Source organism: Oncorhynchus gorbuscha, linkage group LG06 (genome assembly GCF_021184085.1).
Source record: "Oncorhynchus gorbuscha isolate QuinsamMale2020 ecotype Even-year linkage group LG06, OgorEven_v1.0, whole genome shotgun sequence".
Classification (NCBI taxonomy): Eukaryota; Metazoa; Chordata; class Actinopteri; order Salmoniformes; family Salmonidae; genus Oncorhynchus; species Oncorhynchus gorbuscha.
Window position 1 is genome coordinate 41,820,563 of NC_060178.1, and position 18,988 is coordinate 41,839,550.

Consider the following 18,988-nt stretch of genomic DNA (forward strand, 5'->3'; position numbering starts at 1 on the left):
AAGCTGCGTCTTACCTTCCTGCTGTGTGACCGGCTCGTAGGACAGGACGTACTCCTCCTGGCCACCTGATAGGACGGACAGAACAGGCGGCCATGTTTAGACAGATAGTGGCGATGCAGTAGATACTGTGATTATGGTTAGGAGTCAGACCAGCTGTTGGCAAGCTGTGTGTGTGTGGGTCAGTATTCTCCTTGTCCCTGTTATAAGTGTGCGTATCAAAATGGAGTTAACATAATGACCCTTCGCTCCATCTGTACAGAACATTAAAATACTAGCTAATGTGCATGCATGCCACGAAGCTTGTGAATATGCATGAGCAGATTTGCTTTTCTTTAAAAAGTATTTAATTGCAGTAGAGAAAGCAGAACACGAGCTGTATAGTCACAACAGCAGACTCTGTTCCTCTCACACAAATACACTGGTAAAGCTCTACATTATTTTCATATCAATCCAGTAACTGTCCTAATACAGTGGTTCTCAACCTTTTTTGGTTGCTGTACCACAAAATACATTTACAGAGTAGCTCTGTCCAGAGTACCCCTGAAGAACCCTGCGTGGGAATTTTACCAGTAAGCCTATGGTCTCATGAGTCTTATTGAGAACCACTGTCCTAATACGACTGCTACTTCAACATGCATCCCTGAAGTAGCTTGGGGACTCTAACATGTGTGATCCTCGGAGTATGCTGCTCAGACCAAACAAACAGAAGAGATCATAAAACAGACGATGGAGACATGCAAAACAGATGAAAGAATACAGGCAGCCCGTCGGCGGAGGTAGGGATTGAGGGAGGGAAGGAGAGGGACACCAGGACATATGGTAATTACTTTCACTATCGCTGGCATTAGAGGTTGCATGCTCTGAAAGTGTAACAAAGGGAACGTCAGCATCACAGAAACATGTAGATACAGATGCCCACTCCCACTGATGTCTATTGAGTTCATGTAATACAAGGTCACAACATGAAGACACACAGGATCACCAGGAGAGGGCAGTGCTGGGAACGTTTTGAAGATGGAGGTGTGAATATTGTACTTTCTAAGAACGATACCCTCTCAAGTTAGGTTTTGTGAAGGGCAGCGTGACGGTACAATCTGTCAGACCTTCCTCTTTCATCCTATCGAATCACGTCAAGGCATGTCATGGCCATGTCAAGGTCATAGAGCTTTATACACCATGCTAATGTGTGTTTTTCCTTCCAACACTGTGGCTATCTCGGAAACAGGTCTCTTGTAAAAGATTATACCGTGAAGAAATAAAGGTGAACTAAAAATACGTGTTTTAAGTTACGGTTGAAACCATACTGAAGGGTCTTAACAATGCCAAGGGGGTAGAATAGGGATATTTTCAACAGAAAAGATCCCCAACAAAAAGGTGATTCTGACACCTCTGTAACAAACACACATTGTAGTTTTGTGATTTTATATTCTTTAAAACATTTTTTTACATTAGTTTTAAGATTAAAACTTTGGATCATCAGACACAGGAGTCAGGACTGTCGATTATGTTCCCTACAGTACATTATTCGACAGACTATGTGTCTCTAAACTGGCCTATCTATGCTGAGTAAGGGGAAACAAATACCAAGAGTGTTGAGGAGCCTGCTGTAACAATGCTAAAGCAGCATACATGTCCGCAGTACAATACCCACCGACGAGTCACCATTGATTTAGTGACATCACACTGACTCAGTGTGCTGGTCATAATGTAATGCTAACCACAGTGTAAATGCTGATCAGTGTACAGAGGCCGATGTCAAGATGATCTGTTAGAAATATGAGTGTTGGGTCGTGTTACATGGATGCAATGTATGTTTAGACGTACTGTTTGGGCTTTGAATGGAATAGAAATAAAGCACACTGTTTTCTATAAATATTTTTATGTAGTCAAACTAAGCCGATGGTCAAAATAGAGGCTGGGTGCCAGAGAGAGATTTTGATGACAATGCATTGGATGTCATAGCTAAGGCTTAAATGATAATTGATAGAATTTATTACAAGCTTCAGATGGTTGTGTGACAGTGAAATCCTTGTGACTTACTCAGTGCTTTGTTGTCAGGGACCTGTGAAGTAGTCGTCAGAGAGCAAAGCAACAGGAGACACAACCACAAGAGAGATATTCATTACTGGAACACATCATGCTGTTCAACCGTCATGCACAACCGCAGTGCTGCACTGAAGCCAAATGGTCAAACTGACTAACTGATAAACCAATGAGCAAAGCTACTGGAGACACAGGCTCAGTCCACAGACCTCCCGTAGGGGTGGTAGGGCCAAGAGACCAGAGGTGCCAGAACGGCGTGCTCGGGTTGGGATGTAGGCTTTGAGCAAAGCTTGAAGGTAAGAAGGTGTAGTTTCCCTTGCTGCTCCGTAGGCAAACACCAGGGTCTTGATACGAGCTTCGACTGGAAGCCAGTGGAGTGTGCAGAGGAGTGGGGTGATTTGACACCCCTAAAGATTCTTATAAATAAAGTAGTCAAAAGTTTAGTATTTGGTCCTATATTTCTAGCATGCAATGACTGCAACAAGCTTGTGACTCTACAAACTTGTTGGATTCATTTGTAACCCGATTCAGGAAACTAGGCGTATGACACTTCACAGGAGAGCCGTTTGAACACAAATTAAAAAAATAAATGCCTTCTTGAACATGTCACGTGCCTTTATATCAAACGTGTATGCCATCTGTAAATACAAATACAATTGTTAAATTACGAGCCTTGTTGGTTAAGCCACAGAAAAAGTGAACAACCTTCCCGCTAGCCATGATGGGCTGAGATAATGATTGGGCTGGACATGCCGATAGATGAGTTTGAATTGGTCTGTCTATTGAGCTGGTCAGTATGTCTAGGTAATCGTGTTGAATGCGGCTTTCAAGAAAATGTATCGCGTAGTAAAACTGCTTAAACCTAATGTCAAGTTAAAGTGGACTGTTAGCTAGCTTTTGTGTACGCTCTCCGATTTCTGGAGGACCGAGTTTTGAACAATCTGTGGAATTCGCGTATGATAGTGTTGGAATCGGCTAAACTTTGAACATTGAGATGTTAAATGAACGATATGAAATGAAAGAGACTGGGTTATGTTAGAAGTGAATGGTTCTCCGAAGAAAGAAGAAGGCTTTGGAATGTGTTTGATGGAGGAGAGGAGAGCGATGTGTTGATACAGGGGAGACCGATGGACATCTGTGTATTAGATGAAAGAGGGGTTGAGGTCAGGAGGTGAGGACAGATTCTCTTAAGAGGAATACATGTTTGGAATCCTGTTACCCTCTTTCTTAGCTTCCTGTAGAATCATAAAATGTAAGGCTTGGAGAGAAAGGGGAGTGTCTTAAGTAGGATGCGTATAAACTGTGAAGTCTGAAATCTTTTGGTGTCTGATCACGGCTGTACAGAACCTTTGGGGATGATTAAACTTGGTTAAAGCTTCTCTAGTGTCTGTGAGTCATTTGAAAAATAAGAACCTAACAAGGAGATGGAGAAAACACCAGTCTGAAGTGCATCGTCAAACTAAGGGCAACCATGCATGGCATCAGACAGGAGACGCATCCAACCATGATGTATACTGGTAAGATAGTCTAGCTAGCTACTTTCAGCTTGACAGAAAGTGGTTTAATTTCAAGTGTACTTTTAGCTAGCTAACATTAGCTGGCTGGGTCGCTAGCTAATTTTATGTGTATGATTTACTTGACTAGTTATAGCCATACAACCTGGTTGGTTAGCTACCTGCAGATTCATGCAGGGTAGTAACGTCATGAGTTGTGATTATGGTCCATTGTTTAGCTAGCTACATGTCTTACAGAAGACTCGTCTAATTTTGACAAAGTATTTTCATTTTAAGTTCAAGTGTACTGTTAGCTAGTTAATGCTAGCTGGCTGGCTCGCTAACTAACGTTACATCATGGGTTGGGATTCATTGTTTACTTAGCTAGCTACAAAGATCAAAGATCAGACCCCCAAGGCATGCTAACCTCTTAGCAATAACAGGGGAGGTTAGCATGTCTTGGGGGTATGATCTTTGACCTCCGTAACTTCCACAAATCATTCAGGATTATCCGTAATCATTTGTATCATCCACATGGTAGCATCCACATTAAATAGATCATTTTTAGGGGTATCAATCATTTTGACCCCCAACCTGAGAAAAAAAAATATTACTTGGTAAACAAAATCTTTTAGTATGAAATAATTTAGTTTAGATTTAGACAGTAGTCGCTCCAATTTCAGGTCTGCTGAGCACAAATTAAATTCTATGCATCTTCCAGCACACATTTACTGTGAACACTAAGCCTGTACCAGCTTTAATTTTGTTAAAACTAAGTCCAAATAGGCTACTGTGGCTATTTGATCATAATGTAGGCCTACCATCAACAATAAAAAAGAGAAAATGCATCATAACATTTTAACATGGAAATGTTGCTGTTTTATCTTTCAGCCTACAGTAGCAGTCAATGTCGTGTTCAATGTAGGCCTACATTCCATAGTACTTTAAAAAAAACATGCTTGACATGTCCTTTAGACAAGGAAGTGACTGGAAATGTTGTGTTTGAAACCCCACTTTACAAAATAAACTGCATTTTTATTCCAATACCATTATTACAGAGAATCGGACAAATTATGCTACCCTCTGCCTACTTAGCTTATTCAAGCCTGTCTCAAAACACTAATAGTTGCATAGTTTGGCATACTGAGTCTTGCATAGTTGGTTTTGTTTCGTTATGTTGCATTTAAAGCGGCTAATATTACATTGATTCAATCACAATTGCCACAGTAAAGGGAAACGTTGACGGTGTTAAAAGGGAAATTGGCTAATATTTGTTCTGTGCGGCTGTCCCGGGACAGTCTCAGGGCTACTGCGGCACCATCAGCTTAGACATTGTTCAGCACCACAGACAGTGATCGGAATTCTCACGATTTTGACAGCTGGGTCCAACAGAGTGAAGTGGAAGATGTATCTGACAAAAGGATGTTGCTAGACAAAGTTAATGTTGCTAAACAGGCTTCCTACAGTCAATGACACCTTTCATGCAATGGGCATTGCACATAATGTGTCCAAACCGGTCACAGAAGCTAGACAAAAAAAAAAAGTCTAATATAAACAAAGGGGAATGTCTGTTGACGGTTTATCAGCTGGTGATATTTTAATTAAATATTGGTGATGTACACTGAACAAAAATATAAAACGCAACATTTTAAAAGTAAAGTTTCATTAACTGAAATAAAAGATCCCAGAAATGTTCCATACACACAAAGCGTATTTCTCTCAAATTTGGAGAACAAATGTAGTATCCCTGTTCGTGATCATTTCTACTTTGCCAAGATAATCCATTCACCTAACAGGTGGGGCATATCAAGAAGCTAATTAAACGACGTGATCATTACACAGGTGCACCTTGTGATGGGGACAATAAAAGGCCAGTAAAATGTGCAGTTTTGTCACACAACACAATGCCACAAATGTCTCAAGTTGAGGGAGAATACAATTGGCATGCTGACTGCAGGAATGTCAACCAGAGCTGTTGCCAGAGAACTGAATGTTCATTTCTCTACCATAAGCTGCCTCCAACGTCATTTTAGAGAATTTGGCAGTACATCCAACCGACCTCACAACCGCAGACCAAGTATAACCATGCCAGCCCAGGACCTCCACATACGGCTTCTTCACCTGCAGAATCGTCTGAGACCAGCCACCGGACAACTAATGAAACTGAGTTTGCACAACCGAAGAATTTCTGAACAAACTGTCAGAAACCGTCTCAGGTAAGCAAATCTGCATGCTCGTTGTCCTCAACAGGGTCTTGACCTGACTGCAGTTCGACATCGGAACCGACTTCAGTGGGCAAATGCTCACCTTCGATGACCACCGGCATGCTGGAGAAGTGTGCTTTTCACGGATGAATCCCGTTTTCAACTGTATCGGGCAGATGGCAGATGTATGGCGTCGTGTGGGCGAGCAGTTGCTGATGTCAATGTTGTGAACAGAGAGCCCCATGGTGGAGGTGAGGTTATGTATGGGCAAACATTTCCTCCCCTCCAACCTCAGCGCAAGCGAGCTGATATTAGACAGGCAAATTGCCGAACCTGGCCTAATGGGTGGAAAATGCCAGTGCCCAAGTTTTTATATGGCGAAAGTGCAATTTACCTGCGATTGACACTTGCACCACCTGAATTTAGAGCAATCAGAGTAGGAGTGCTGATCTAGGATCAGTTCTAGCTTTTTAGATCACGATGAATAGGAAAAAACATCTGATCCTTCATGAGCAATTCTACTCTGAGACGCTTTGTGAATTTGGGCACTGATTAGAGCTGTACAGAATTTGTGCTGGAACCCACCACTGTTTCAACGCAGCACAGTTTTCCTCTGGGAGATTCACTGAGTCAGGTGGGAAATATAACAAAAGTGTTGTGGCTAGAAGAACTGAACAGTGATCACGGTAGACATGCAGCCTCAGACTCTTACACAGACAGCGTCAGACAGTCAGATATTAGTACATTCATTTAGGTTATATGGATAGAAAATAATAGCGTTCTCTGGTAGTCTTTATGGGGGTGCCACAGGGTTCAATTCTCGGGCTGACTCTTTTCTCTGTATATATCAATTATGTTGCTCTTGCTGCGGGCGATTCCCTGATCCACCTCTACGCAGACGACACCATTCTGCATACTTCTGGCCCTTCCTTGGACACTGTGAAACTAGTAAAACTAAATGCATGCTTTTCAACCGTTCGCTGCCTGCACCCGCACGCCCGAATAGCATAACCACCCTGGATGGTTCAGACCTAGAATATGTGGACGTCTATAAGTACCTAGGTGTCTGGCTAGACTGCAAACTCTCATTCCAGACTAATTTCAAACATATCCAATCCAAAATCAAATCTAGAGTTGGCTTTCTATGTCTCAACAAAGCCTCCTTCACACATGCAGCAAAACTTACCCTAGTAAAACTGACTATCCTACCGATCCCCGACTTCAGCGATGTCATCTACAAAATAGCTTCCAATACTCTACTCAGCAAACTGGATGCAGTTTATCACAGTGCCATCCGTTTTGTTACTAAAGCACCTTATACCACCCACCATTTATCACTACGGTGTTAATCTGCTAAATTGTAATTATTCAAAACTCCTAGTTCTCTGGCCTGCAACTTTGGCATCACTGCCTACCAACTTTAAACATCTCATGCCTTTTTGCCCACACCTAATATATATAGATAATTTTTTTCATTTACTATGTTAATTGACTTGTTTTATTGTTTACTCCATGATAATTTTTTTCTACTATGTTATTGAACTCTGTGTCTCAAGTTTATCTTGTACAAATGAGAACTTGTTCTCAACGAGCCTACCTGTTTAAATAAAGGTGAAATAAAATGTAAAAAATTATACAAAAATTATGGATAGAACGCTGACTTGAAATCTGTGTGTATCTCAAGTTTAGTACTCTGGCCACATTAAAAACATACAAAATTAAGTCAGAAGAATACTTGCATGTTCAGTTTTGAGAGGTCAGTGTTCTTTCTGATGATAGTGATTGTGTCCCGAACTGTGACTAGACTATGGTTTCTGAGCAGGTAACATATTAATTAGATCTATATAGGGAAGGAATGGATATAATTATGCTGCTCTGAACAACACCTGTGATAATATTAGATGGGATGAAGTTTGTAATGATGTGAGATTTAGTTTTAGAACCATATTTACTGAAGTGTTTATGGATTTTAACAAACCATTAAACTAACTTAAAAATGTTTCCAAACCTAACTATCTTGAAGAGTATGTTATTGTTGTGATGGAGTGAGAGTGTGGGTGTGTGATGGCCGGTATATTCCTGCTCGTTGGCTACATCTGCTTGCCAGAATAGAGGATGGCCCTGAAGGGTAAGAGCTTAATTACACACACCTGAATATCATTAGCTTGGAGGTTGGGTGGTGGCTGTTTAACCTGGCTCAAAGAGGAGCTAGGTTTTTGGTTTGGTTTTATTGTTACCCAGCTCTGTGGAGCATTCTGTTTCATTTCCTGAATAAAAGTCCTGGGTTGTTTCCTTGGAGAAAGGTCCATTTTGGTCTAAGCTTGTGCTACTTCACACTTTCGTCACTTGTGGGCCAGCCCGGCCCCCCGTCTGCTACATTGTAAACAATATTTCATTAACAACACTGGTAATGTAACAGAGATCAACTCACCCCTTTGTCTTGAGACCTGGCATTGAATTTGACAGTCTTTAACCGCGCTCTGTCTACCCTGCAGGAGAGAAGAGAGAGAGAGGGGGGCTGAAAAGCGAGGGAGTGAGGGCTACACCCATGGGGTCACTGATGAAACATTTAACATAACGTGCCTTGAAACGGGATATTTCTTGTGTGTGAAGACTCAAATCCCGGTTCCATCTCTATATTAACTTTCACAGTACCCTGCTGAGATTGATGAGTAGAGAGGAAAGGGGTGATTCAGTAATCAGAAGAATAAGAACAGTTGCCTTGAGGGCAACCTTTTAAATTCCCACTAAGTGAGCCTTGGACGCAACATTACAACACACAAGATACTTTATCTACCAGTAATTAAGTCCCTGCTACATTTTCATTTCACTTAAATGAGACACCCGAAGGAAATATTTCCAGAATCCAAAATCGTTCTTAAAGACGTTTAGAAAATGGGACTCTTTGCATGGCCTTTTCTTTTTGTATTTCATCCTACAAGTTTAGAATGTAAATCATTTCCCTCCTACTTCCTAGTTCCCTTTATTAAATGAGGACATCACGGGAGAATGTGTCAACGCCTTGGAGAGCAGGAGGGAGAAGAGTAAAAGAACTCAGAGCTCCAGGTAAGAAAAGCTAACTGTTTTCTAACTGTTTTCTAACTGTCTTCTGCTCTGCCCTCAACAGCTAGTGTAGCACAGCTTTCCTTTAAGTCTTCACGTGGGTTAACAGATGCCACAAGCTACTCTCCAAAGCACGGACGTTCAATGTCTGCTACGGGCTCTCTTTTCCTTTATATATATATATATATGTGTTTACAGGTTATATTCATCTTAATTTCCTTTACAATAGCAAGTATCGGAAACAGTTTTACATTGCCATGCTCAAGGTAAATAGGCTCACACTGCAACCCTATCGTATGAATCTACAATCCTGTTGGCCTATCCTCACAATGACTCATGCTTTGACATAGACTCCCACTCTCATGATATTCAACTTCCTACAAAACACCCTGCAACTGCTGCCATCTCATCATATCCAGCTTCCAAGGAGACAGATGAAACAGAGTCAGGTGAGAAGTCAATTATCTGTCCATCACTCCTCACTTCCAAGTGAGAGCGACGGAGGGAGGAAATAGAGGTGAAGCGTGACAGAGTAAGAGAGAAATACAGAGAGAGACTCAAGTCTATAATGAAACATCTGATTTAACATAGGAAGTGTAAGGCTAATGGGTGTATTTGATTCAAATGGACCTTTATTTTTTAAATTTGTATTGCAAGACTTGTAAAACCCCCTGTACAATCCTTGGCTAAACAAAAAAAATAGTGTTGTATGTTAACATACTCTCTGCCCCCATGATGGCCTTACGGTGCATTGCCAGTTGCAGTGGCACCATGCTGTGTCCAGGGATAAGACCAGCACTGGGCTGTGCTGACATGCACATGCATACACTGAGCACTCTGAGCAAGCACAGGACATGCAATAGGGTTTTAAAACTGAATTCCCCAAACGGCTGGGTCTGGTGAGTAAGAGGGCTTATTTAAAGTAATGCCATGGTAACTGAATAAGATTGAAGTTTGAGAAGTCTAGTGTTGATCAGTTGCCCATCCCTAGCTCTGTGCCTGTCGGCAGCTTCTAACCTGAGCAACCCTGACCCCTCACCTCCTCCTGCTGGGGATGACTCCGACCTCATCTACCTCTTCTTCGTGGGTCACGTGCCTCGCCTGCCACCACTCGTCATCAGAGGCGTTCACCACGTGAAGGATGTCTCCAAAGTGGAAGTTAAGCCCCTGGCTGGGCAGCCCAGAGTCCTTTGCCCTGTTATAGTCAAACAGGGCCCTGGAGGAGAACCAACATTACATCAAACAACGCCCTGCAGACAAACAACTACAATAGATGAGGGTGGTGGAACTGTCTCGTTTGTCTTGGCATAGTCAAATCGACCCTGCAGAGAGAGGAAAATCACAGTGTTGTATAAAATACATTTTTCACATTATTAGGGAGCTACAGTGGCTTGCGAAAGTATTCACCCCCTTTGGCATTTGTCCTATTTTGTTGCCTTACAAGCTGGAATAAAAATATATTTTTTTGGGGGGGGGTTTGTATCATTTCATTTACACAACATGCCTACCACTTTGTAGATGCAAAATATTTTGTGTGAAACAAACAAGAAATAAGACAAAAAAAAATCTGAACTTGAGCGTGCATAACTATTCACCCCCCCAATGCCAATACTTTGTAGCGCCACATTTTGCAGCAATTACAATTGCAAGTCTCTTTGGGTATCTCTCTATAAGCTTGGCACATCTGGCCACCGGGATATTTGCTGATTCTTCAAGGCAAAACTGCTCCAGCTCCTTCAAGTTGGATGGGTTCCGCTGGGTTACAGCAATCTAAGTCATACCACAGATTCTCAATTGGATTAAGATCTGGGCTTTGACTAGGCCATTCCAAGACATTTAAATGTGTCCCCTTAAACCACTCAAGTGTTGCTTTAGCAGTATGCTTAGGGTCATTGTCCTGCTGGGAAGTGAACCTCCATCCCCTCTCAAATCTCTGGAAGACAAACAGGTTTCCCTCAAGAACTTCCCTGTCTTTAGCACCATCCATCATTCCTTCAATTCTGACCAGTTTCCCACTCCCTGCCAATGAAAAACATCCCCACAGAATGATGCTGCCACCACCATGCTTCACTTTGGGGATGGTATTCTCGGGGTGATGAGAGGAGTTGGGTTTGTGCCAGACATAGCATTTTCCTTGATGGCTAAAAACCTCAATTTTAGTCTCACCTGACCAGAATACCTTCTGGCGAATGACAAACGTGTTTGCTTATTTTTTTCTTTAAGCAATGGCTTTTTTCTGACCACTCTTCTGTGCTCTGTGGAGTGTATGGCTTAAAGTGGTTCTATGGACAGATACTTCCCTCTCTTCTGTGGAGCTTTGCAGTTCCTTCAGGGTTATCTTTGGTCGCTTTGTTGCCTCTCTGACTAATGCCCTCCTCCTTGTGAGTTTTGGTGGGCGGCCCACTCTTGGCAGGTTTGTTGTGGTGCCATATTCTTTCCATTTTTTAATAATGGATGTAATGGTGCTCCTTGGGATGTTCAAAGTTTTGGATATTTTTTTATAACCCAACCCTGATCTGTACTTATCCATAACTTTGTCCCTGACCTGTTTGGCGAGCTCCTTGGTCTTCATTGTGTCGCTTGCTTGGTGGTGCCCCTTCCTTAGTGATGTTACAGACTCTAGGGCCTTTCAGAACAGGTGTATATATGATGAGATCATGTGACAGATCATGTGACAATTAGATTGCAGACAGGTGGACTTTATTTAACAAATTATGTGAATTCTGAAAGTAATTGGTTGCACCAGATCTTATTTAGGGGCTTCATAGCAAAGGGGGTGAATACATATGCACGCACCACTTTTCAGTAAAATATTTCTTTGCACTTTTCATTTTCATTTCACTTCACCAATTTGGACTATTTTGTATATGTCCATTACATGAAATCCAAATAAAAAAAAGTTCAAATTACAGGTTGTAATACAACAAAACAGGAAAAACACCAAGGGGGTGAATACTTTTGCAAGGCACTATATTAGTCAAGGAGGAGCCTTGTGTTTAAGACAAGGATTGCATGAAGCTTCATAAGAAACTTTCTGCATCAGGTGAGTGTAGGTATTTTATATATATATATATATATATATATATATATATACACAACACACAGGGAAGGGAAGTCAAAGTGAGTGAGCATGATTTTACACCCGACATTGTGTGATGATTTCATGGTTTTTATTCGGGTCCCCATTAGCTGTTGAAGAAGTAGCAGCTATTCTTCCTGGGATCCAAACAAAACATTGAACATGACGAAATACAGAACACTAATGGACAGGAAACAGCAACACAAATGTAAACTAAGAACACTACGACTAAAGAACAATACGACTATTTAAAATAAAGAAAAATAACAAATGAAAAATACTCAGAGTAATGTGTGTGTGTGTGTGTCTTCACAGTCCGTGTTGCTCTTTGAGGTGGTGTTTGATCTGTTTTTAAAACTGATGTATTGCTTACCTGAATTATCTGAGGTAGAAGAGAATTCCATGTAGTCATTGCTCTATACAGTTCTGTACATCTCCCAGCCTCTTTTCTGGACTTGGGACTGTGAAAAGACCCCTGATGGTTTGTCTTGTGGGGTATGTATGGGCGTTTCAGCTGTGTGATACTCCTTTCCTACAGTCAAATGACCAAATCACCTTCTAGTGGCCTCATGGGTGGAATGTTAGATTTTCCATCATTGAATAATTAATAAACAGTACGAAAATACTGCTGAAAATCCGTTTTTCTATGTCAAACGGTTTTGCTAGATTTCAGTCTCTGTGATGGGTATGTATAATATTGGAATGCAAACTCCATTGAATACATTTCAACTCTATATCTGACATGGTATATGTGTCTTCTTTTTTAAGCCCATAACAGGTGTACACTTTTGTTTCAAAGTAGATTTGTATACTAAGACTACCAAGAAACACACACTGTGTGACCCTAATTTAGCCCACTGCAGTAAAAGGTTAACTGGTTGAACAGACAATTCGGTACTTTCAGCACATCAATACTTCTTACAAGGACAAGCAGTGATGCTGTCAATCTCTCCTCCATTCCGAACCAGTAGAGATTGACATGCATGTTATTGACATTGTCCCTCTGTGTACATTTGAGGCCCAGACATGCTGCTCTGTTCTGGGCCAGCTGCAGCTTTTCTCTGTCTTTATTTCCACACCTGGCCATACAACTAGGCAATACTCAAGATGTGGCAAAAACAGAGCTTGCAGGACTTGTTTGGTTGCATGCGATGTTAAAAAAGTGTCACACCTTGATCTGTTCCACATCTCTTTGTGCTTGTCTCCACACCCTCCAGGTGTCACCCATCTTCCTCATTATCCCCAGTGAATTTAAACCTGTGTACTCTGTCTGTTGCCATTTTGTCTTGTCTTACCAGCATGTTTTCCCGTCTCCCTGCGGGGTTCTCGGGACACTGGGGTATGCGGGGAGGCCAGCATCCCGAAGTCCCCTCTTCACTGTTGACGTTGAGACTGGCGTGTTGCGCATACTATTTAATGAAGCTGCCAGTTGAAGACTTGCGAGGCGTCTGTTTGTCAAACTAGACACTAATGTTTCAGGGAAGAATATACAGAGAAATATGCGTTCATCTTACCATCTTTTCCCAATGCCAAGCCAGCGTGTCTTATTTGCAATGAAAATGTCGCCGTTTGCGAGGGATTCAATCTCAGACGTCATTATAAATCTTAACCATGGAAATTTCAGTGGCCTTCCCGCCCCAGACAGGCTCGACGCAGAAATCATTGAAGAGTTAACTGCAAGCTACAAACACTGCTTTTTTTGGCTGACATATTCTGTCACTTAAACGGGTTAAATCTCCAGTTATACAAGGAAGAATGAAAACAGTCGTGGACATGGTGGAAAAATTTGAGGCCATTACGAGGAAGCCTGAGTTGTTCGATTTGGACTTGCCATCTGGAAGGCTACTGCACTTCAGCAAACTGAAGAAATGACAGGCAGAGGGACCAGGCCGCAGCATTGTCACAGAGCCGATGGAAGATTTCATCAAGTAGCCGAGGCACAACTTCTCCACCAGATCTGAAGACTACGACATGCCCAAGGATATCATTGCGTTTGTACGGGAACCTCTCACAGTCCACCCAGGTGGAGAATTCTCCTCCCTTGCTAAGAAAATGATACCCTCGCTGGATGAGACTGCAATTCAATCTCAGCTGATTGAATTCCAGACATCGAGCCAAATCAAGGATGAGCTCAGGAGTGCCGACTCCATGTGTGCGTTTTGGGTGTAATTCTCAGAGTACTACAGCACAATAAAGGAACTTGAATTATACAGTATGTGCTAACAATGTTAGGATCGACTTACACCTGCAAGTACTCATTTTCCTCTATGAACGCAATAGACTCACGACAGGAACCGGCTTTCAATCGAGGACAGCCTGCGCATCAAAATCACACCCATCTCATGCGACATCCACAAGATCGTGTCCGAGGAGAAAATAAACTTTTCCCATTGAGTAAGTCACTTAGTGGCCTATATGACTGTATTTAGTAAATACTAACATTATTGTGAGTGCTTATCTATGGATATTTAGGTCTCAAGCTGTTCTGTTCTGTCGTTAAAGAAGCAGGCGATCCCGATACAGACATCACCTTTTTTCCCTTTAAATTATTGTTTTATGTAGGATGCTACATTTTTGGCCAGTTGCAACTGTAAGTAGGCCTAATAAAAAAATTCTGACTTCTATTAGGCCATATATTTTTGTTATTGTGAAATATTTTGTAAAGCCTCAGCCTACCTCAGCCAGTTAAGTTATTTTATATAGGCCTAGGATCAGAAGAAATAGACTCCAATTAGGCCCTCTTGTTGTTTGGAAAGTCAAATTAAAATGAAGATTATTGTTAAAATGAATTACTCGACTGGTGTAGGTTTTCTCCATCTGTTGCTGTGGAACACTTACATAACAAGTTAGCTATATTTTCAGCACCAGGCACTGTTCCCATCCTAATTGATTGCACTGCAGTTGCAGCTTTACATTTCAGCACCACAAAATGGTCCGCTGCCTGCTTTATTAGTTGACTGTCTCCTGCATTCTCTCTCCTCATGAAGTTATTTAGGTAGGGTAACATCCTTCTTGAGACATTGCATTTGTGAGTTTTTGCATCTCGGGTCCTTGATTTTGTTTTGATGAATGAAACAAATTTGATTCATAATTAATTTGAGGCGCTTGGGGGGGGGGATAATATTGTTGGGGAACCCTGCACTACAACAAAAGCATGGGAAAACTAGGCTTGTCAGTGACATATCTAGGCCTTCCAGAAGAACGGTGCCACACACTAAGCTATGGTCCCTGCCTTATTCTGAGTACCAGTCTCTTTAGCTAATATTCCATTCCTTGCCACTCCTTGTCATTGCCACAGAGACTGGACTTTCGGCAATCTCAACGTTCAATATGCACCGGATTTAGGGCGGAGTTGTTCATTGGTTGTTGGAAATAACTTAATATTTTCCACGACAACACGTGGAGCCTCAAAAAGTTGTTGTATTTTGAAGCTAAGACATTTTGAGACTAAGACGTTTTATGGTTGGAATTGCAGTATATATTTGGTTTGAGAATTTAGACACGAGCTCGCAACTTTTGAAAGACTGGTTTCATCTGGACAAACATAAAACACCTCTTCTATGGAGAAGAAAAAGTGATCGTCCAATATTTGCATAATCGTTGTGATAGCTGTGAGGGTGATCGAATCGGGATAAAATCCTCTGTTCTCCTCGCTCATTAATGATATAATGTTCATATTTGAATATGACATTGAGTACAGATTAGCTAAAGTGACTGGTACCCAGGCTAGGTCCCACCTATTGCAAGTCAAAATGTGAATGGTCACTCAAAAATTCTACTCTAATACAGTTGAATGGCAGAGGCCTCCTGTCTACCTTCTGAAGGCCTAGCCAATGGTTGACTGAGCTAACTACATTTTTTTTTCGACCCAGAGACCACCAAAGAAAAATCATGATTGGATATTTTTTCTCTTCTGTACAAAAACTGAAGAAATAAAAACAGAAGATCATTCAAATTATTGAAAAGATGAAATACAATTTCACTTGAGTTTCTATTGAACTTCAATTTAAAATACATGTATATACACTGTACCAGTCAAACGTTTAGACACCCCTACTCATTCCAGGGTTTTCTTTATTTTGTACTATTTTCTACATAGCAGAATAATAGCAAAGACATCCAAACTATGAAATAACACATATGGAATCATGTAGTAACCAAAAAAGTGCTAAACAAATCAAAATATATGTTTATATTTGAGATTCTTCAAAGTAGTCAAAGTAGTGACCAATTGCCTTGACAGCTTTGTACACTCTTGGCATTTTCTCAACCAGCTTTACCAGTTTTGTAGGAGTTCCCACATAAAGCCACAACACTTTTTTTTTCAATAACAAATATGGTCAATAATAGGCTGCACTAGAAATGTAACTAAATTTAACTAAATTCAATTTAACAATACAGCTTCCACAATCTTGTCAATTTCTTTCAGCCAATCATGTCATTTGTGTCAGTGCAGTACACGTTGAGTGTCCTTCCCCATAAGCATGATGAAAGTCAGTTCTTAAACTATTCACAAAGAAATAGCATTGTATCTGGTCAAACACAATAACTTCCATAAGTTTGCTAAGAACTGGCAGCAAGCTGATTAGTCGGCTTTTAAAGTTAGCAAAAATGAAATTGTTTTAGAGGTCCAAAAAGCCCTGGTCAGAGAGTCTGTAGCTACTATTTTTGTCTATGAGAGACGGAAGAAGTATGATAAATATGGATGGAAAAAGATACAGATACAGATCACAATGACTGAGCACTGAGCAGGTGTGCATGGAATCTGTGATCCATATCTACATAGATGCAATAATAAACATATGCAGCACACTATAGACAGCTCAGGGGAGATTTTCCAACCGCATAACCTTTACATTGTGTGTGTGTGTTCTGACTAAGCAACCGTGGCTTTCCTGAGACAAATCAGACCACAGAGATCCAGGATGTTGAGTAGAGCACGAACGTGTGTGTGTGTGTGTGTGTGTCTGCCTGCCTGCTTAGGAACTGGAGCTGAAGTAACAGCCATCCCCTAGTGTCCAGGCTGCACCATCCCCATGCCTTTCCTTCATCAATAAAACAGGGCTGTACTCCAGCACTGAGAAATGGGAATACTAGGATACTAAAATAGGAAAAACATTAGACAGTGTCTACTACAGGTCCACATACTCTAGGTACTGTAGGAAAAACAGAAGCGATCACACTTACTGTACTGTACAGTGTCTTTCTAGTGTAATAATCCTGTAGTAACAGCCGTAATTAAATGATGGTATAATATTTGTATTTATTAAAGATATGCATGGCAGGTAAAAACAAATGACTGAGAACAACGAGCAGCAATAACCAGTAATGTGCCTGCCAATGTTACATAATTTTAATGTACTTCTTAGGGCCAGACGACAACTTCCGGTGAAATTGTAGGGCGCGCAATTCAAATAAATAAACATAACAATTATGGATATTAAACATTTAGGTACATACAAATGTCTTATATCGGTTTAAAGCTTAAATTCTTCTTCATCTAACTGCATTGTCTGATTTATAATAGGCTTTACAGCGAAAGCATGCCATGCGATTGTTTGAGTATGGCGCCCCACATCAACATATTTTTCCACCGGCACAGGCTTCATAAAATCACAAATAGAGATTTAAATATTCACTTTTTGAAAATCTCTCTGATTTGCAATCCAAAGGGTCCCTGATTAAATATGTTGTGTCGTTTTGTTAGATAACATCCTACTTTATATCCCAAAAAGTCATTTTAGTTGATGCCATCGATTTGAGTAATTCACACATTCAACATGCAGAGAAAGGAATCCAAAAATCTACCGCTAAACTTTGTTAAAGCAAGTCAAAATACGTTTCTATCTCATCCGCAGGTACCCAAAAATGTCATTAAACTATAATATTTCATATGGAAAGAAGTATGTTCAATAGGAAAACAATATTAGCAGGTGCGCATCCTCTTCGTTGTGCGCGCACAGACTGATTTCCAAGTCTGTATCCCAGTACTAAAACTCTAAATTCTTCCTCGTTTGGGAAGAAACAAGCCTGAAACATTGAACAAAGATGGTTGACATCTAGTGGAAGCCATAGGAATTGCATCCTGAGAGCTAGAATGCCCCTATACTTTCCATTGTAAGAGCATGGGCTCTCTCTCAAAAAAACTCTGGTAAGAGCATGGGCTCTCAAAAAAAATTACAAATCTGGTTTTCTCCCAAAATATCTATTGTGTTATAGTCTCTTACATTATTTTAACATTTCTACAAACTTTCTACAAACAAGTTTTTCCATCCAATGGTACCAATTATATGCATATCCTGGCTTCTGGGCCCGAACAGGCAGTTTACTTTGGGCACGTCAGTCAGACAGGAAGTGGAGAAAAATACAGCCTAGCCTGAAGAAGTTTTAGTCTGATAATAAGAATTTCTCAAGTGTGTCACACCTTTGTACTGAGCACAAACACTTGCACTCTGTGTGAAATAAATGTCTTGAGACAGGTAAAGTTAAAGTCGGAAGTTTACATACACCTTAGCCAAATACATTTAAAGTCAGTTTTTTTTCACAATTCCTGACATTTAATCCTAGTAAAATTCCCTGTCTTAGGACAGTTAGGATCACCACTTTATTTTAAGAATGTGAAATGTCCGAATAATAGTAGAGAGAATGATTCTCCTCTGCTGTAATGAGATGGAAGGCAGCACAAATTAGAGAGGATGCTAAAAGCTACCATACACCAGATCCACAGGGCTTCCCCCTAGGGGATACTAGCTAAACGGATCACTGATTGATCTATTCTAATGTGGAGCGGGAGGGTAGATGTTTGAGCAGTGGAATGGTAGCCATTGTCTGCATGTCATCTGTTGTCCGTCTGAGTTATGACTACCTGCATGCAGTTCTAGACGGATGTAAAGGAGATAATTCTGCAAAGCTTGGATTTCCATAATGCTGTAGATATTCTGTTTCTGGAAGTATGTGTCAATGCAAAAGTACGGAGGAGGGTTTTAGGGACTGGTTCCGGTTTCAGTCTCCTAAAGATCCACCAGCAGAGACTAATCCTGTTCGGGACTCCATGTATCCCTCTATATATCCTTCTCCGGCATACTGTGAGCGAGGCCTTTTATGGA

General features: G+C 41.0%; 1 protein-coding gene across 3 annotated transcripts in view; it reads right to left on the reverse strand.

Moving 5' to 3' along the window:
* The window catches only part of LOC124037986 (discs large homolog 1-like protein), a 214,644-nt gene that overhangs the window by 5,336 nt on the left and 190,320 nt on the right, over window positions 1-18,988 (reverse strand). For all 3 annotated transcript variants that reach the window (XM_046353313.1, XM_046353314.1, XM_046353315.1), the window contains 4 exons: window positions 9,843-10,019; window positions 8,172-8,229; window positions 2,041-2,062; window positions 15-65 (listed from right to left, as the gene is read on the reverse strand). In XM_046353313.1, coding sequence (XP_046209269.1) covers window positions 15-65; window positions 2,041-2,062; window positions 8,172-8,229; window positions 9,843-10,019 — 308 coding nt within the window. The remainder of the gene's footprint in view (window positions 1-14; window positions 66-2,040; window positions 2,063-8,171; window positions 8,230-9,842; window positions 10,020-18,988) is intronic.